The sequence below is a fragment of the Aulonocara sp. 'chitande type north' Nkhata Bay genome, linkage group LG20 (assembly GCF_057382095.1).
Source record: "Aulonocara sp. 'chitande type north' Nkhata Bay isolate Kocher_YH1m ecotype deep benthic linkage group LG20, A_spYH_male_GT1.1, whole genome shotgun sequence".
Taxonomy (NCBI): domain Eukaryota; kingdom Metazoa; phylum Chordata; class Actinopteri; order Cichliformes; family Cichlidae; genus Aulonocara; species Aulonocara sp. 'chitande type north' Nkhata Bay.
This window is the reverse complement of record NC_141363.1, coordinates 6,363,374-6,384,612: the sequence shown is the minus strand read 5'-3', so window position 1 is coordinate 6,384,612 and position 21,239 is coordinate 6,363,374. Positions and strand designations below refer to the sequence as shown.

The 21,239-nt window shown below is 42.2% G+C and overlaps 1 protein-coding gene across 4 annotated transcripts in view; it reads right to left on the bottom strand.

Moving 5' to 3' along the window:
- LOC147305006 (forkhead box protein J3-like) overlaps positions 1-21,239 on the bottom strand; it is a 75,647-nt gene that overhangs the window by 13,629 nt on the left and 40,779 nt on the right. For all 4 annotated transcript variants that reach the window (XM_086277938.1, XM_086277940.1, XM_086277939.1 and 1 more), the window contains exons 5-8: positions 18,700-18,783; positions 10,288-10,389; positions 7,307-7,465; positions 867-1,083 (exon numbers count right to left, since the gene is read on the bottom strand). In XM_086277938.1, coding sequence (XP_086134064.1) covers positions 867-1,083; positions 7,307-7,465; positions 10,288-10,389; positions 18,700-18,783 — 562 coding nt within the window. The remainder of the gene's footprint in view (positions 1-866; positions 1,084-7,306; positions 7,466-10,287; positions 10,390-18,699; positions 18,784-21,239) is intronic.

Below are 21,239 nucleotides of genomic sequence, written 5' to 3'. Positions count from 1 at the left end.
ACTCAAATTCTCAAATACAATGACTACTGACACCGTTTCCTGCTAAGCCTCACACTTAAGGGACCCTTTCAAGCATCTGCTAAATCCATTTTCTTCCTCATTTTCCTTTTAGATCTCAACGCAGTGCCGTTTTCTTCCCCACCATCTATATTCTCATTGTCTTATCTGTACTCTGTGTACAACCCTGACCACAAATTGAAGGGGACCTTGTCAGAGGGTGAATCCAGGCAGCAGTTGCGGGGGTCAACAGAGCGTATCAATCTCCTTGGTTACAGAAGATTTGTTGATGTGTATCAGGAGTAAAAAGTGAGAGAGAGAAAGCGCGAGAGGGAGAAGAGAGAAGGTGAGAGGAGGTTGGTGCGATGGTGGGGTGTCCAAGAGGGAGGAGGCCTAGTGACCTGAAAGCGTCAGGAAGCAATTAGCGAGATGCTTCGCAAACTTTAGAACCAATCTAATTAGCTGCTATCAAAGCTGCAGAACCCTTTGCTCTGCTCGACTACAGATGTGTTTGAGAGTTTTTTCCCCCCCTTCTGTTGAATTCTTACTCTTAATTGCCTTTACTCATTTGACTGAGCGAGCCGTAAAACGCAGATATGCGGAACAACAGATTGTTTGTTTATTAAAACACAACAGAGTAGGAGCGTGTGGTGGAGGTTAATACTGGAATGCCGGCTATGAAACCAGTGTTAAACTGTTTGAATTTATAAAGGTGGTGGTGGCAGGGGGGGCTTATTCTTGTCAGTTAATTATGTGCACAAAGCCTCACACAGAAGTTTACTTTATTTCCCAGTGAACACACGTGTTATTATAGGTGTCGAACAGGTACGCATGAGCAGGCACACTAATCCGCACACAAAACCACCCACCTTGCTGCGAGAAGGACTGCTCGAAGACGCACTTGTAAAGGCTGCGGAACGAAGAGCTGAGGTCCTCGAAGTCTGAGAAGCAGAGCTGCTTGTCCCGTGACTCGGGGACAGGTAAACCGTACTGGGGCTGCGGGGGAGGAGGAGGAGGCGGCGGCGGAGGTTGGGCGGGCTGCTGGAGGCTCAAGGACTGGGACGAAGGTTCCGAGTGGCTGCTCACCTTCGAGGCGGATAGGAAGAAGAGACAGATCGACTGTTAAAAGGCACGGGGAACATCAGGGAACGTCGTGGTTTCAGAAAAACGCCTGACAAAGGCTCAATTCACACTGCGATTGAAAAGATTTAGTTCGTCAAGGTGATGAGGCATTGCAGGTTCAAGTGCATACGTTTTATGTGCTTGACTGGTTCATCAAAAATAGTAATCATTTTTTGGCTCATTCATAACCAACTCTTGGCTCTACTGTTTATAAAATACACAAAAAACACCACCTAATGGCACCTAGTTCTTTTATTGACTGCTGCTTGTCATACACAGAGCATGTATGGAAGGATTAGAGAGCATATTAGTGACTTCAAGAATTTCTGTGCCTCCCCGAATTAAACCAAGGCTCAGTTAAAATGTTTTAATTGTCAAGGAACTGCCATTCAGTTGTAAAATCTCACCGCACATGAAACTGCTTAAAATTATTGGATTACTCCTAAGTGGATTGTATTTCATCACCATCTTCCTCCATCACCTGCAGCAGCAGTGCGCGGCTACGAAACAACAGCAATTTGTATCCAGAGAGAAGATTCACAATTCAGATATTTGATCCTAATGTGACATAATATAACTTGTGTCAGTCAATCTAAAGACAGGATGCAAAACAGAAGCACAAAAGGTGACTCGGGACTGCACGGATCATGTAGATGACGTATGTGTTAAACCTATATATGATCAAAATAAATGTTCTATTTATTTTGATCATATAAACAAAATACAGAGGTTCCACAAAAAAGTGGGAGGAAGTGCACATTTATTTAATCCCACCCCTTCTCCATAAGTTATCAGCTAGTATTTATCCAGCTTTGTTACTAATATAAACTCAATAGCAACAACAGACATATTTCTAATAACACAATATAGACGCTATGTAAAAAAACAAATTATCACCATAAAATTATTTGTTTTACAACTCCACACCTCTGCACATCAAAGCCCTGTGCCTCCAGTTTTGGAAGGTTAATTCTAACATCTGTATAATCTGAAGTAAGGTTAATAGGTTAACCTGGTGTGAGAGTGCCTTAAACCCGAGTTCTTCTTAAATGCCATGGGTCCAGTAGAAGTCTGTGAGGAAACAGCTTTCTGACTTGACCTCTGTAAACACTTTCCTCTTGTGTTAATGGTCTCAGTGACACACTGTGGTTAGTACTATATAAATAATAAAGAGACCAAGATGGCGACAGCAAAAAACAATCAAGGCTTCAAAGACCTGGGTTACACCGCGGTAGCTATGACACTCTTTTACACTTTTTGAGCTTGAACTCAAAAAGTCGCTCCCATTTTACCTGGTTAGGTAACCATAGCAACCAGCGGGAAACGCATAACCTGGTTTGGAGCACGTTATCCTGTAGCTCCAGTTTAAAAACAGCTGTAAATAACACATTTTCACAGATTCTTTTGATCAAACAGAGCAGAAAGGAGCTCTGCGTTGGGGTTAGTTATTCAGAAATTCAACGTTTTCGTACATCCTCCTACTCTGCTGCCCTGTTGATTTTAAAAAGTTAGAATTACAGTTTGCAGAATAGAAACTGCTCGGTGTATTTGTGGGCCTGGATCAGGAAGAATATTACATGAAGACAATTAATTTCACTTTGAACTGGTCAAAAAGTGATTTCCTGAATGGCTAAATGTATTGTAAAGTTTAGCTGTTGTGTTAGAAACAACAGCTTCTAACACAACAGTGAGATTGCACTAAAGCTGAACCACACCTCAGTGTATTTACATATGCAGCACCGATTTCGTTCCTTACCTGCACCACCAGTGTTGTCTTTTGCTGTTATATTTTTATTACTTCATAGTTTTCTGAGACCAGTCTTAAGTGAGCATGCTCAGATCCTGTCGCCTGTTGATGAATACTATTGTGAGGCCATTATTTTGCTTTTTAACCCTTAAATCAGGCACATCTGGTCAGATTATATTAGCAACTTATTCACTTACCCTAACATTAGCAATCAGGGTAAATTGTCACACAAAGGTGGTTATCAGCTTCATAACTTAACTCATGATTGATTAATCCAGCTATGAGCATGTTCACATTAAGGGGATGACGCTGGCAGCATCCGGCCAGTCACACAGATGGACGTCTCCACTGGCACGCGAGCCGCTGATCTCACAAAGAATGATAAAACTGTGAGGGTAACTGAAAGAAATGCTCCTGCTGTAGAGAAATAAGCGGTGTGAAACAGAAAATCACAGTACAATAGTCAGTAAAATAAAAGTATCAACACTCTAACATTGAAATATGGGAGAATGTGATGAATTAGATGCATGTGTGATAGATTTAGTTGTTATTCTTTCAGCTGTAGCCTCAATTTTGTCTAAGGGTCTGAGAACAGCCTAAAGATTCAATATAAAAACATAATTATAATGTAGGTTTAGACTCTAAGGTCCACAGATGCCCTGTTTTGGGATCATATATTATAGGCTATAGAACAGTCTAATGCTCATCGGGGAAACAGCAAGAGTCTAGATGAAAAACTTTAGACCCTGCATGCACAAAAGTCCAAGGACTTTTCCACAAATGGTGATTCTATTTCCCAGATAACTGATTGGTTGGTAAGCAGTGATCTCATACCTGCTGATTGACAACCTAGATCGGGTCTGCAGGATAGGTTACCATGGCTACAATAACAAGTAAGTAGAGCTAAGAAGTGAACGGACTCTGTAATACTGCAAACCCAGGGTTAACCTTGAAGTTACCTGGATAATCCCAAATCCAGCTTCCTAGCACAGGCGTCAAGTGGAGAGCACCTCTGCCTTTAAGTCAAAATGCATTAGAAACAAACCTCTTGGCTTTTTTGTCTCTACAGGCTGAACCTAAGTGAACACACCTGAATTTCAATTGGCAGACAGAAAAGTAAAATTCAATAATAATACGATTTAATTTAAATGAATTAAATTAAAACTTCAGCCGAGCCCTGGACACTTTTTTTATATAAATTACTGTCAGAAATCATTTAATAATTCAGCCATTCACAGTGATGATCATACCAAATTCAATTTCACACAATTAAAATGGAATCGCTGCTGCCTCTCATTTCTTTTCACATAAAAGCAAAAACAAAATACGAAGCTTCACATATCTGCCGCATATTGTGAATGCAGCCGGTCTTCATCCACCCTCATTTCATCCAAGCTGTCATCTTCCTCACCATCCACCCGGAGAACTCAAGCAATTTGCTGTGATCAGTGTGTCTCTGCCAATATAAGCCAACTTACGACGACACATCTCCCACACATCTACCTCCACCCCAATAATGCCAGCCTTTCCATAAACTCTCTCGGTGTCTGAGATCTCTGCCAGCAATGCCACCAGTAATCACCGTCAGTCAAAGGGATGTGGGGGGAGGGGGCTATCACCTGCTTCAGGTAATGAGTCAGAACTAAACCCGATCCCACCGGACTAGACCGCAGATGAGGTCTGAAACGATGGAAGAGGAGGGCGAAAGGTGGAGGAGCCGATGCAGGGAGGAAGAAAACAAAAGATGGCCTCTAGAAATGAGAGGTTAACGAGATGAGATTGCACTGACCTTTGCTAATGCAGGTGGGAGGTGAGCAGGGAAAAGTGATTGATGGTAAAAAGGTGAGCAGCTGTTACAAGGGAGAGATAATGAAGAGTTGGGATTTTTCAGCCCTCCTGTAATTTTGTTTTTGAACAGAGACTGGCCTTTAAAACTGTATTACATTTGGTTTAGAGGGACACAGGCGCGAAAACGATCACAAATACATCAAACACAATGCAGGTCTGTCTAGTTCCCATATTTATATTTGACCGAAAGGGACTTTAGTGATCGCAGTGGGGAAAAAACGCTGTTGTAGCTACACTACTACAAGGATTTGGAGAATGAAATGGACTGAATAGAAAGAAAGGCACACTTGCTCACAAAGGTTTATCCACTGGGAGCCAGAATATATACAGGTGAAAATATGAATGACAGTTGACACAGCAGGGAACCTCGTGGACTGCAAAGCAAGAATGTGTAAGTGTACCGCCCCTTTTTGTGCACCTTATAAAGGTCACGAGGACACCAAAAACATTTGAGCATCACTTCTTTAAAGCCTGTAGATACTACATTAGTAGTGAAAGACAATCAGTCTTTTGCACAACCCACTGTCATTGTTGCACTTTGCTATTGCACTGTTGTGTCTCCACTGGCTTGTGTCTGTATCGTTCTGTTCTGCCTAGTGTTGCACTGTTTGGGGGTTTTTTGGGGGGAGATTTTTGAAATTTTTGCACACTTGCACTTTATGCAGTCCTGTGTTGATTGTCTGTTATATGTTGTACGTAGCACCGTTGTCTCGCTTCACTGTGTACTGTACCACTGCACATAGTTGGAATGACAATAAAGCCACTTGACTTGATTTGAAAGGAAAACTAACGGGAGCTGCTTCAGTTATTCAGACATCAGGTCACTCCTAATCGGGTCCAAAATCACTCCATTAATATGTTGTTTTGAATCTCAAAAGCTCATCATGGGTCAGTTTATGTTCAAACATATTGGTTTCCTAATGTAGTCCCTCTTTAATAAACAAGCAGCTCATTATCATGTAAGTTGGACTATTTAAGACTACTCAGTTAAATAGGACCTTGTTTTTAGGCACAAGGAATAGTTCAAACTGTCAGGATAAAATATGGCGCGAAACAGCTATGTGCAGAGTTCTTTCTCTACTTTGTATTATCCAAGTTTGTAGGAACATTAACAGCGGACAACATGGGACTGCATCAATGTGTCCTCTGTATACAGTGTGTGGGACCTGCTGAAATAATAGAGTTAGTGGGGTATGGTAGCTCAGTGTTAAGTGGCTTAATAAAAAAAACAACATAAAACCCCCAAATGTGTCTGAAAACGGTCAGGGACAAAGACTGGACTGGAAATGAGTGAAAAAGCAGCCAACGTCCAAAAACAACTCTGAAAGCCTAGAGAGTTGTTGCTCAAGAGCACTTCAAAAAATTACAACAAAGACTGTTTTTTTTCAATCGAAACATAAAGAGAGGGGTGGCTCAAGACTCTTTGCTCAGTACTGCAGTTACATAACCACCAGAGGAAAAAAGAGCTAGAGCTAGAGTGTAGTCCTTCGCTCCTTTCTCACCTCCACACAGCTGGCCAATCACAGCGTTAAGTGGGTGTGAATGTAGGATTGTCGTTTACAAAAATGTCTGAAGTCGAAAGAGGTTTGACGCGAAGAGCTTTCAGAGCATAAGTTCAAGAGCATAAGTATTAAATAATCACACACACACAGCATCTGGCTCACACTCATCTAAAAACAGCAAAACCAACCAAGATAAACTTGCTTCTTGTTTTATTTTTGGATGACAGAAGCAAGCCGCTATCAAAGCATTTCCCACAGGTTTGAAATTTATTTTGTGGTGTTCGGCCCTGAGGGGCGCGAGCGGCTGCAAAGAGTATTGATAGTCTGCGGCAAAACAAAATTCAATTCACGAGCTAAATAATCAGTCCATATGAATGCAATGTTCAACAACAAGCAACTGAGTTTTCAATCAATCTGCACTCTGAATTGCATTTCCATACCTCTGGAAGGAAGGAATGATAAAAGTCTCTTTGGATTGGGTCAGCTTCACTTGTCTGAGCACAAATAAATTCTGCACATAAGAAGCGATGACTGAAGTTGCCCATTTGATTCTTTCTATGCATGTTAAAGTAGCACTACAATAGAGAGATAATCCATTTCCCCTTGATTTTTTAAATAGGCGACCACAATTAGGCCTAATTGTTTGAAAAACCATTACTTTGCTTCTACGCACAGTGAATGTGCTCTGCTAAAGATGAGCGAAAACATATTTGGCTGCAAAATCTGAGCATCAAACATAAAATGAGAGTGAGCAGTGTACCGTAGATCCAGCGTACATGTTGTTAGCTGGTTACCACCTCCTCAGTCTGCTAAGGGTGCAGCAGACACCTTCTGTACTGATCTGGTGTCTCGACCGGTGTCTGAATCATCCAGATTATTTCGAGTGAATCCAGGGGAAAAAAACCCAAACACGACACAGAACACGTAAAAATAGTTTTAATGCTGCTTGTTTAAAATTTGTCAGCTGTGAATGAAAAACCAGACACTGTGGCAGTGTCCTTGAATTCTGAGTGGAAAATTGTCACGAGAAACATAAAACCGAGAAGCGATCACTCTAAACAACAACAACAACCAAAAGCAAAGGTCTTACTGGTGTGTATCCGTGCACGTTGCTGCCACTGCTGACCGCGGTGCTCCGGTTGTTGAGGTTGACGGACGCCAAACTTTGCTCTGAAAGGCTGTTGCTAAGGCTGCCGCCCAGGCTCCCAGGACTCTCGCTGCCTTCTGCTTCATGGTTGTACAGCGCTACCTACACACACACACACAGTGTTGATGTTAATATGACAATAAAGGCTATTATATGGGGCCAACGATTTGAGCCAACGCACCACATAAACCCCTTCAAAGGCAGTGATTCATGACTTTATTGTTCCTTGTAGCCTATTTTGTTACACTGCCTCATATTTGTTCACGCGCCAATTCATATCCAGACTGAAGTGAGTGCCGCGCCACTCAAGGAGTTACCCATGCACCATTAACTGATGGAACAAGTTATGAGGAAAATGTGGAAATATTAGTTCTGGTCTATATAAATTTGTCCTTTTGCTGTGTTAAACGAAAGAAGAAAAAAAATAGACTCACCGACCCTAAGCTTGTGATTTTGCTTTTTTTTTTTTTGCCACCTTGAACTTGTTGATTCTGATTAGATAAAGACACCAAGTTGCACTTCGAAGTAACTACGCTGTATATCTTATTGTAGCAGATCACAAAGCGTTCAAGAGCAATGCCTCAGGATTACGTTGAATCATGTTTCTCTTGTTTTATTTGACTGTCAGGACTTGTGAAGCGCAGCGCCAACATTACCTCCAGGCAACATTTAATTGTATAGACAAATGCGAAAATACAGCCTTCGGGTGAGACAACATTAAAGGCTCTCTGGGGCAGTGCTCTACACTGCAGAACATCTTGTAGTGGCAAAAAAGAAAGGATAGAGAAGTGCTATTGAGTCGTGGGTTAAAGTGTTAATCCTGAACTGTTCCTGTTTGAATAGTTTTGGTAATATCGGCACTGGGTGAAAGTTTAATTCTCCTGACTGTGGAAGTAAAGGAACAGGGATTTCTTTTTAGGTTTAATGAGGTGCTTTAGGTTGAAATCTACACAGAAGCAAAGAACCGAAACACTAATCACAACAGATCATAAAAGATTTGTTTTTTCATTATGCAAACATTACAGTAACTCAGTGCAATGATCTGATCCTGATCCTCCTCCACCCCCTCGACCCCCGCTATCCTAAATTCCCAGTATCAAATTATAGGAACGCCTTCCTTCAGTAGTGCAGGCTTTGTCCAATGCAAACAGAACATCGGCGAGAGCAAACGTGTTATAGAAGAAGCTCTGACGCACTGCTGTGCCTGCAGGACGCCACCTGTGCGGATGTGGGCGGATGTCACTGATGCCGGCATCGGCATCATTATCATCAAGGTCTCCGTGCTCTGAATCATTGTTTCAAAATGTATACTGATGTCTGAGACGACTCAAGTTTTAGTCTTTCCTGGCGTAGCGCGGATTGAGTGCAACCTGACACGTTTAAAGAAATCAAATGAAAATCCTTTTGTTTCTCCACCTGCTGCACGAGTGGCACGCCAAACACGCCAAACAATAATCGCTTGATGATCTGCACCAAGTTGGCTGCTTGTGAAGCTCTGTCCTTGTTTTGTCTTAGCGATTATCTAATAAAACTGCAATACCTTTTGCGGCATTGATTAATAACGTTATTAACGGCTTTGTTATAAGAATGATGGTGGAAAATGTGAAGGATCTGCAGTATCTACTTTTTCAGGTAGGCAAGTTAATCCACTGCACTCTGTTGTTTACCGTGTCTCACAGCAAAAAAGGACTGAATTCCAGATAATAATAATAATAATAATAATAATGATTAAAATTGCATGAGTACTTGGCTACAACGCTGATAAGAAAAAAAAGTGCAGAAATTCTCATCCTCGTGTCTCATATTGACAAATTCTGGGAAGTATGAGTCAGGGTCTGTTAAAAGTCCAGAATGGAAAACTGTAACGTGCTGCAAAGTCCAGACCTTCGCATCCCATCCAGAACAAACAGAGTAATGCGAGCTGCTGCGGGACAAATTTTCTCTTTGGTTGGGGACAGGACGAAAAGGATCACCCACTGCGCATAATTACTGTGTTTGTGTGGGTGTGTGCGTCAGATCAGATAGGTGTCAGAGGTCCCTGTCTCTGCTTGATCTCTGACCCTCACATAGGCGATCACACGCAGTTTAGTGTTTAAATGCTTGTGTGTGTTTGTGTCGCGTAAGGCTTTCTGCTAGAAGTGAAGACTTGTTCTGAAGGCGTCTCAGCCTCTAAAGAAGAGGCGAAAAAGAAAAACAGACACTTCTGCTGCTGCTTCTGCTGCAGTTATGTCTCACTATAAATATGTTGTGACAAAGTTTGACACATTTTCCTCACAAGCAAGTACAAATGACTAATCATTGCACAGAACTAAGAAATCAATATTCATTCATATAAATGCCAACGAACTATGATCATTCTGAAGATTTTTACTACAGTGTTTTAAAGCTCTGAATGGAACATCTGTCGCTTCTGAAGCATATAAGGTCATCGTCAATGAAACTAACAGCATTTAAATGAATCCCAATCCAGAGAGTCCAACCTGCTAATGAATCTCCTCTGACCCACGCCCCCTCCACCACCACGGCATGAATTCCAACCTCACAGTTATCCAGTAACCTTGTACAACAATTCTGATATGTTTGATAATAGGTTGTAGATGATATTGCTATAACAAAAGAACTCAAGCCTCATGAACTCATGTCAAAATGAACAGTGACACGCTGATTTTACTTCTCTTTTTGACTGTTTGCTGTTTCTTTGTTATGATGTTGGCTCTGCTGGCTCTGGATCCCTATTTGAATTTGTTGAATTTGCCAAAATGGAAGAAAAGCTCTTTCTAAAAGGAGAGTCGCCAAATGCCGAACCAACCTCTGTCTGTATCTAACTGAGGATGGAAGCCACGCGTCCGGTCACATAAACTTTGTATGCCTGCGCTGTTGCGCTGTTTTGTATTGAAACAGCTTATGAACAGCTGGTGCCCTACCTTGTTGGTCACAGCATTGATGGCCAGAGTGGGAGATGCCCCTCCTGACATGATGCAGTCCATCCTCAGAGACTCGGACTCCAGGCTGTAAGGGGTCGATGCCTGCAGGAACAGGAGACAGTGTGAGAAAAATCTGGGCATAGAAAATGTTCATAAGTGCGGATTTGGGTTCAGTATCCTGATAACACGACCCACGTGAAGGCAACTAAACATTATTATTTTATTAATAATGTTTTGGGGTTTTTCTGACAATGACAAGCCAAAAAGTCTGTTGTGGAATTGCCTAGAATACTCGTTTCTGACTGAACTAATAATGCTTCCTAATGAAGGAAAAAAGGCAGGATAAACAGTGGCTTCAGGCACTAAAAGTGAACGAGCACAAACTGACCTGCGTAAACTTGCACAAACCTCACAAGGTCTTTTTATAAAATCCGTGATGCGTATGATGTCTTTTCTGAAGTCTCCGCATTTATTCTACAGTGATTCCCTCTCATCTGTGGCCAGATTCCAGCTGTTTTTATTGATTTGGCTATAACTTCCACAATAAGCCCAGTAAACTGATTCAAATCAGTGATTTAGTACACTCTGGGGAGATTGATCACATTTACAGGAAACGGGCTAAAAACAGTAACGTAGCAAACCCTGCTTTTCATGTTTCCTTAAGACTTTAATGTGGCGACTATTACAAGACATAAAAACCACTGTGCAGCAAATACATCACTGATTGCCTGATATCCCCCTGCATAAAGTTTGAATACACCTAATTCATCGTATTCTATTCTATTATAATTGTGCTATAGAATAAAAGGCTAGGAATATAAAATAAAAGCAGCAATGTCAGTGAACCTTGTTGGTTGGCTGGGGAATTTTAAGGTGTGGTGGGCAACATGTTTTTGGTGTCACCGGGCAAAAAAAGAAAGCTACATCAACCTTGCAGCATTGTAAGTGAAGGGAATTTCTGCAAATACTCTTTATTAAGCTTTAGAAAATCTTGCACCCACAAGAGACTTTGGCTAATCGTGCATTTTCTGACCAGAAAAGGTAAGTAGTCTTAAGAGCAAAAAACAAACAAAAAAAAAAAAAAAAACAGAAAAACGTCCAGCGTTGGTGCAATGGGTTTGAATTCCCTATGAAGCCAAAAGTCAGCCCTGGCTTATCTCTAGCCTGTGTTCATCTTTTGAAAGGGGGTTATAACAGAGAATGGAAAACTGCAGGAGGAAAGCAACTTTTTAAGGTGGAGATATGTGAAGCATTCTTTAACACTAAAGATGCAGGTTGTACCCCTTTCAGGTTCACCACACGTTACACTGTGTTGTGGCAGGTACAGTACTGAGCAAAGGCTTTGAGCTTTTTGTCATTTTTTAAAGTGGTCTTAAACAACCTCAACCACAACCTCACCTGCAGTCAGCCTGGAATCCAGAGCCACACCACTTTGCCAGCCTCTCTCTTCACATGTTGCCTCCTGTGAGATTCCTGACACCCCTCCCCCACCCATCACCTTCACTCAATACCAGGTTGAGATGCAAATGAGGAGACTTCACTCAGGCAAGTCTGCTGGACCAGACGGAGTGAGTCCCCTTGTCCTCAAGGCCTGTGCCCCCCAGCTGTGTGGAGTCTTTCATAAACTGTTTATGCTGAGTCTGAGTCTGCAGAGGGTCCCGGTGATGTGGAAGACATCATGCCTCGTCCCTGTACCAAAGACGCCTCGTCCCAGTGGCCCCCAGGATTACAGGCCCGTGGCACTGACCTCCCACATCATGAAGACCCTGGAAAGGCTCATCCTGGACCAGCTGCGACCCATAGTAAGACCACATCTGGATCCCCTTCAGTTCGCTTATCAGCCTCGTCTCGGAACAGAGGACGCCATCATCTACCTGCTCAATCGTGTCTACACCCATCTGGACCAGCCGGCGAGCACTGTGAGGGTCATGTTTTTTGACTTTTCCAGTGCTTTCAACACCATCAGGCCGACCCTCCTGGGTGATAAGTTAGCAGCGATGCAGGTGGATGCTTCTCTGGTGTCCTGGATTGTTGATTACCTGACAGGAAGACCACAATATGTACGTCTCCCACAGTGTGTGTCTGACAAGGTGATTAGCAACACAGGGGCACCACAGGGGACTGTCCTCTCCCCCTTCCTCTTCACCCTCTACACCACAGACTTCAGCCACTGCACAGAGACCTGCCATCTTCAGAAGTTTTCTGATGACTCTGCGGTGGTTGGATGCATCAGCAGGGATGATGAGACAGAGTACCGGGCTGTGGTCGACTCCTTTGTCACGTGGTGTGAGCAGAATCATCTGCAGCTCAACGTGGCAAAGACCAAGGAACTGATCGTGGACTTCAGGAAGACCGGGAAACACTTGACCCCTGTTTCAATCCAGGGGGTCAGTGTTGACATTGTGGAGGACTATAAATACCTTGGAGTACACATTGACAATAAACTGGACTGGGCTAAAAACACCACAGCACTTTACAGGAAGGGCCAGAGTCGTCTCTATTTTTTGAGGCGACTGAGGTCCTTCAACATCTGCCAGAAAATGCTGAGGATTTTCTATGAGTCTGTGGTGGCCAGTGCGATCCTCTATGCTGTTGCATGCTGGGGGAGCAGGCTGAGGGTCGCAGATGCCAACAGACTTAATAAACTGATCCGTAAGGCCAGCAATGTTGTGGGGATGGAGCTGGACTCCCTCAAGGTGGTGTCGGAGAGGCGGATGCTGTCCAAGATAAAGACAATGTTGGATAACACCTCCCACCCACTCCATGACATGTTGGTCAGTCACAGGAGCTCGTTCAGTGAGAGACTGAGATTACCGAAAAGCACCACTGAACGACACAGGAAATCATTCCTGCCTGTGGCTCCCTGTACAACGCATCCACTTAACACACTGTTTGCTGCTACAACTACACGTTTCTTTTCCAAATATTTATTTATAAGTGACTTATGTATGTATGTATGTATATATATGTATATATTGTACTATTCTTAGTTAGCGTATTGTCTGTCTTGTCTTAATGTTGGTTTAAAATGGAGCACTGTAACAAAAAATAATTTCCCCCAGGGATCAATAAAGTATTCTGATTCTGATTCTGATTCTGAACAACAGTTCTCTAAGCTTTCTGAAGGTATTTCAAAGTTTCTTTCTTTGGCCACTGGCTGCTTTTTCACTCACTGACCAATGAATCACTTAAACACAAAAAAGGCATAAAATAATATTTTTTTCACCAACAAGGTGATTCCCAAAGAGCTATTAGCTGAAATCTTGGCATGGTATGTCGTGCAATTACAAAACTGAGGAAACTGGATATAAAGCTGTTCATCTGAAAGCAGCAACTCTATGCTTTTTCAGTGATATTAGCGTCTCTCTCCTTTCTCAACCAATCTTCGTCTTCGCTGGGCTGCTGCGACATCGTGCCTGTGATTACCGTAATGACTCTAATATCAATGCAAAATGCTGCTTTTAGGAAATGCTGGAATTCTTTCAATTGAGCAAATAGTTCAGGAGTTACGGGAGATACAGATGTTGAAAAAACATTGCAGAATACCAGTCTGATCCCAGCAACAGGTTAGGTTTTCTTTAGGTTAAAGGAGGGAAACTGATGACAACAGGTGATGGATCCAAATAGAAGGAGGTCAGCAGACAGATACAACAGGTAAAAGAGTCACCTGTAAAGCACTGTGGAGGCTCTGTCAAGGTTCAGGTTTGCCTTTCAGCCAGTGGTGTTGGGGATCTTGTCTAGTCTTCAATTGTTCCTGAAGACTACTTAAAGAAACTATAAGAAAGCTTGTCTAAGAGACTTTAGACTGTGTTGAAGAATAAAGGTGGTCATACAAAACTGTACAATTGTACAAACTCTGTTTTTGCCTTATTAAAGATTACTCTTACTCACATCTTGATTAAACGTGTAAGTAAGGCTACGTCCACACTAGCCCGGATGGATTTGAAAACTGCGTTTTCATTGGGGAAACGGCCGAAAACGCTTATGTTCCAGCACTGCGCATGTGTGAAACGCAAGAAGATTCGACCTGCCTCATTTCTGTCTGCTGTTTATTTACTTTCCGGCTCTTTGAAACGTCGCGGCAAAGGGTTGAGGAAAAGCACCGAGTTTTTTAATTGGACTAACAATGAGGTGGAGTTGATGCTGCGAGTAACACAAAAGTACAAAGTTGCAAAAGCGAGTGAGAGTTAAAGAATGTGAAGAAAAGCTATCTGGAGCATGTACAGACTGATATTAATCTTTAATAGGGCTGTCCAAACTGAGAGCAAACAAAACAATTGTTTGTATAATGCCCTCCGCTTTCTTAGTTTAATTGGTCACATGACTGCATCATATGACTAACATGCGTCATCGTTTTAGAAAGTTGGCATTTTTGCAGTCCACACTGCGGCGCGAAAGCACCATTTCCAAATGTACGCATTTTCAAGATCGTTTTAAATATTAGTATAAAGGGGTGCACTAATATTTTTTTTAAACAGTAGAGTCTCGCCTTCTAGTTATTATGCAGAAATCATTCGTGGATGCTCTCCGCTGATTGAAAATGTCCAGAGGAGTTTGAAAACGAGGACGGAAATGAAATGTGACAAAGGTTATGAGAAATCTAAGTGTGCTGCAAGTTCATGATTCTTCACTGAGCCTCCTGAATCACCATCACGCCCCAGGCTCACACTGTGTGAACTAGTCGAGGCGCGCTTCATTTAAATTGCGGGACACTTAAACAGCCTGGAAAGTGGACACATCACTTGCACTTGATAAGATGAATCAAGCCATCCTCATGCATTATTCACGTACCTATAATGCATTCAGCAGCAGTTCATTTTCTGCTGCTGTCCTCACAAAGCGCTAAAGTAGGGTTAACTGAGTGTGAGGACGTGAGGAACTATTCAAAGATCGATGAGGGGCTAAATTGATGCCTGCCAAATGAAGAAGAAAAAAAAGGAGAGAGAGAGAGAGAAAAAAACAACAACAACAAAAAAAGAAACCCGGGGAAGATGTTTTTTTCTCCTTGTCTGACTCCTTTCAGGGTTCAAGACAGCTTGCCTGCCTTCCCAAACTGCTTACAGTAAGAGGATTGGTTGGTAACAATGCAATCTTTAATTTATGATAAACTCCCAGCTAAACGGGTTGTCGGTTCCCTGGTGGAGGCACTTAAAAAGAAGACAAGAGAGAGGTGAAGAGAGGCAGGAGGAAGGCTTGTGGAGGAAGAGCAGAATAGAAGAATAGGCAGGGAGATAATTGAGTGGTGACAGACGGGCAGACAGACAGACAGGCAAACAGAGAAGCATCTACCAGAAATGAAAGAGAGTGATTATGCTTAAGGGCACTGGAGACACAGGTACTAAACTACGTGTACACTTGCCTGTCTACACATTTATACAATGCATTTATGCGGTTGACGTTTAGCCCTTCCTGCCAACTTAAAATATTTGACTGTGTAACCGAGGTGCAACAAAATCCCAGTTAACACACAAGATGTATTTAGCCCACCTTTCTTTCTTTTTCTTTTTTTCAGATGGTAATGCCGCCATAAATCTTAGCACTTAAAACCTCCCTGTTTCTCCTTAGCCCATGTGACAGCCCACAGTGTGTCTGCCAGCAGTGCAAGTGAGGCGTAAGAAAAGGGGTCAAAGGGCCCATCCATGTAAGACGAGATGACAAGGCTCTGAATTAATTAATGTTTGTAATAAAAAAAAAAAATCGTTGGTGAAGAAAATATGTCTAACGGCAGCCCCGGGGCCTTCTGTGGTAATTAACTGGAACACAAGCCTAGAACACTTTCCCTCCTCCCTCCTCTCCCACTTACTCCTCTTACCTCTTTTTCCTTCCCTTAAACTTGACTGTTTCTTCTCGCTACCTTGATGTCTTTTTCCTGCTTTCCGCAACCTTCCTTTCACGCCTCCTTTCTGCTCTTCCCCTCTCTTGTACCTCCCCAACCCTTTCCGTCTCTTTTGCCTCGATTCGTTCTCCAATGAGCGACACCTTACAGTGATTGTGCACTTTGTCGCGCTGCGCCTGTCAGAGTTCCCCAGAGAGGAAGATGGCTAAAGCAGAAATGCAGACGGACGAAGCGAAAGATAATGATCAAGATGCGCCAACAGTCAGAGACTGGCTGGATGAGAAAGGGAGGCGGATGATCGTGATAAAAGACGCGTATTTTCTTTAATGCAACATTCAGAGGATCATCTGCTTAATACAATATATACCTGCACACTGGAGGTACACCTCACCCCTGTGAAATAGACTTTGGGAGATCTTCTGCTTGGTCCACTACACCAACTGATTACACTAATTGGTGGCCTCATTCTGGCTTCGGGGAGAAGTAATGCCATGTTATCCAGAGCCTAGTAATGATATTGCATGTCACCAGATCTCATATCACTGAACTGAAGCCATTTAAATGTTTTATTTAGTATTCGTTTGTGACTGACTACAAGTCTTTGTGTCATACGGCAGCAGTTTTAGTACGCATCCCTTTGCCAGGGGAGCACAGTTCATTTAAGCCGCTGAGGTAATAATCAGAGAGGAATTCAATCTGTTTAATGTGCTGAATACTGAATCTGAACCGTATTAAAATTTTGGCCATTAACCGCCGACACTAGTTTATGAGCGTGCTAATCAGCCGCTAAGAAAACAGACATCGAAATGCACGCCATACTGTAGTCAGAGTCAGGAAAAAAACAAAAAACAGAGAGATGATGGCAGACAGTGGTGAAAGCAGACTTGAAATACACGATGGAGCTCACTCCGCACTGCTTTTGTATTCACATCCCCAGGTTAATGACTGCACACCAGCCGCATTCTGCCAAGTTGATGCAGGGTTACATATATTTATAGCCTCAGCTGCTGTCAATCAATTTCCCAAAACCAATTTTCATTCCTGCTTCTGTATTCTCACATCTATCTGGTAGCTTGTTCCTGCTGCTTTTATGGCATCTTGAAAATTGCTAACCCCAAAGCCTGTGGGATTAACCTGGATGAATATGAGGATGAATATCAAAAAGTTGTTTAATTGCAACCATAGGTTCTGGTTCTGTTACAAAGAAGGCACGCGCGCCGGTGATCGGGCATTCTCCGCAGTGCACAGCAAGAATAACCCACAGAGGAAAAAAACAAAACAAAAAGCGGATAAAGTTTGGTACTTTGTGGCTTTAAAATGTAATAACTACACAAAAGAAAGTGTGTTTTTTCCTACATTGCTGCGGCATCGAATATGCTGCTCATGCTGTGCCTCTTGTGTAGACAAGGTGTTACACCGTGTCCACTCAGCAGCTTCAGCCCTCCATCTGTGAGTAGACACGAGGCGTTCGAGCACAGCGCACAATCACTGTAGTTATGAGCAGCAGAAAGAAGAAAATTGACTTGAAGGGTAAAAAGATACTTTGGGCTGCATTTAGGAGGAGGTAAAGCAAGCGATGACAAGATAATCCACATCTTTTGGTCTCTGAGGTACTGTGCAGTGATTTATGGTCACCAGATGTTGAAGCCTGCTGCCTGCGATGATCCCCTGGCCTTTGAGTGAGATGTGGTTTTGAGAGAAATATCTGAAGTAGAACTTGATGGTCTGGCACAATATGGCTGTATTTGACATTTGGTAATCTCCTATCACGTGGTCCACACGATACCTGACAGCCAACACTGACATGCTTTTTTGTGCAAATAAGCTAATGTTAGCTTCCTAACAAGCTAAAGAGACGTCAATTCTCACAGAGCTACTAGTACCGCTGAGGGCTCTTACACTCATCTTTCAGGGGAGGTTTAAAGGTACATTATTGGACTGCTAGTCTGTCCATGCATCATTATAACATGGGAACAGGAGAAAGACTGCAAACCTGTTCACACATTTCTGTAGCACCTCATTTGTATTGGGAAGCTTTTTCAAATGCCTTGTTTTTCCTGTTCATATAATTCTCTTTTCAGACATTTTACAACAATGCTCGAATCATCAGCAAAATCCCATTTTTCTTCTCCTCTGATGATGTCTAACTTTGATATTAGCACCTTAAAGGGGTCACAGGTTTGAGAATATGGAATGAAATAAATCCTTAGAGAAGTCATTTCGTACGACTTTTAAAACAACAAGCGAAACAACAACAACAGAAACACTGGCATCCAGCTGTTCCCTCAGCCTCCTAGTAGATGCACCTATGGTATGATTTGAAAAATCTTTAGCGATTTATTGTCTTCACAAGATTTCCAGAAAACTTTATTTCTGATCTTGATCTAGATGTCACTGAGACTTTTAGCAGATGCACCTAAAGCATCAATTTCCAAATTCTGTCACCTCATTCTCAAAGTATTACATTTACAAAGCTGCACGCCGACCACCCACCCATCTGTCTGGCGGAGTGACAACAATACCCCATCAGCCTTTTGTGGGTAAAACAGGATTATACAAACTACTTGTGTACTTACTCGTTCTCCAGAGCGTGGTCTCTTCTTTGGCCTGCTGGGTACCGTGTCTTCTTTAGGATTGGAGTCTATGGCCCAGTAGGAACCCTGAATATTAACATCAGTAAAACAAACATTAGAAACATATTTGATGGAAGGTTTTTTTTGGTGTGTTTTTCTCCAGTGGTTTGGTTGCTTTGTAGGTTTGTCCAAAGCTTCAAACTTTGTCTTGAGTGCCCCTCCCTGAGTTTGGGTTTTTTCGGTGAGTTTTCCCTTCCCACTGTTGCCAAAGTGCTTGCTCATAAGGCAGGGGTGTCCAAGCTGTGTTGGATCAAGGACACATCCAGGTTTTAGATGTGTCCTTGATCCAACACAGCTGATTTAAATGGCTAAATTACCACACACACACATTCACACACTGGTGATGGCAAGCTGGCATTGTAGCCACAGCCACCCTGGGGCGCACTGACAGAGGCGAGGCTGCTGGACACTGGCGCCTCTGACCACCACCAGTAGGCAATGGGTGAAGTGTCTTGCCCAAGGACACAATGACCGAACCGGCAACCTTCCGATTACAAGGCGAACTCCCAACTCTTGAGCCACGATCGCCCTTCAATGGACTAATCATTTGATTCAGGTGTGTTGACCCAGGGTGATATGTAAAACCTGCAGGACACCGGCCCTTGAGGCCTGGAGTTGGACACCCCTGTCATAAGGGGTCATCTAATTACTGGGGTTTTCTTTGGATTAGTAAAGAGTCTTTACCTTATACAATATAAAGCACCTTCAGGCTGCTGTTGTTATGATTTTGTGCTATATAAATAGAATGGATTGGCAGCACTCTGTAACCTTACATGGTCTGCCACTTCCTGTAGTTCCTAAATTCTTCAACACCAGTTACAGTTAGTGGTAGAATATCTAGGAGGCAGTCAATTGAAACTGACTTCTTGCAATGGTGGTAGCTATCACAGTACCACACTTGAATTCTGTGAGCTTTTTTAGAACAGCATTCTTCATTCACAAAGGCTTTTAAATGCAGACTACATGGCTAGGTGCTTGATTTTATGCACCAGTGGCAAAGAAAGTGAAACCTCTTCAACTGAAGGATTAAGAGATCCAGACCAATGCTTTTGATCATATACTAGTGGCCAAAAGTATTATATTAATGCTATATTCTACATGCTTATAAAACAGAATGGGATAGCTGAGAATCCGGCTTACAGAGAAAATAACATTAGTGATTAATTTATACATAAACATCCCATCATAAGTTATGTAGTCAGTACAAGCAGCAACAAATATAGCCCTAAGTATAGGGCTGTGCGATATGACCAAAATCTCATATCCCAATATAAGAATTCTATCATCCGATAACGATATAAATCACAAAAATGTAACATTTTCTGTAAATTCTGTGAATCTCGGGCAGCTCGTCATGCGGGAAGTGTTTCCAGCTGGGCGTCATGTACCTGGAATCGAGTGTTTTAACCAATGCATGAAACCATACATTTTTAGACATAAGTTGTAAAGGCCGCCGTTTTCTCTGTGAGTATTTATTACACGGCGTGCTGCGGGGAAAAGCCTGTTCTAATGTTTGAGTCTAAGGTTTATTTTTTAGCACCTGGCGGCTCTTTTTTACTTCTCATCCCTAAATAATCTGCTCTTTCACGTGATTCAGTTTATTTTGAAAAGTCTCAACAGGATATTGAGCTTTATTGTGAAAGGTTTATGTGGAACATAAACAAGCAAACACGCAATGTTGTTACCGTCGTTGTTGCTAACCACAACGCATAAAAACAGGCGCTTGTCCGTCTGTAGTGTGGTTATATAAAACATAAGAGAAAGAGAGAACTTAAAGAAATTAATATAGCCACTACAGTGACCATCAAAGCGATGAAAAAATATTGCCCTAAACAGCTTATTTTGCGACACCACGAAACAAACGATAGCGTAAAATGAAACGATAGACGTTTTTATATTGTTATCCGATATATCGTTATATCGAACAGCTCTACCTAATTATGCTGAATTACTGATCATAGAGCAAACCCCTCCATCAATAAGCCAAATATTGAAAAATACCTACAATTTCACAGATGTGGCTACAAAATCAGTTTTAAATCTTGGTAAATATGACTGGTTAATACACTTTTTATTGTTTAAGCAACTTTTTAGAACTTTTCCTGCAGGCTTTAGATATCACCTTGGGTCAACACACCTGAATCAAATGACTAGTTCATCACCAGGCCTCTGGAGAACTTCAAGACATGTTGAGCAGGTAATTTAGCCATTTAAATCAGCTGTGTTGGATCAAGGACACATTTAAATCCTGCAGGACACAGGCTCCTGAGGCCTGGAGTCCCCCTGCTTTAGACTAACAACCTAGCCAACAAGTGTTTGATGTTCAAACCAAAGTGAACTCTAGTTTTAAGATTTTGGCTCAAAAACATTTGAACTGCTGCTGCAGGCCAAGATATTTTATTATGAATTTGAAATCTTTATATTGTTCTGATAATTAACTCTGTAAAGTCTAAACCATGAAATATTTTCAAGAAAATTATAAT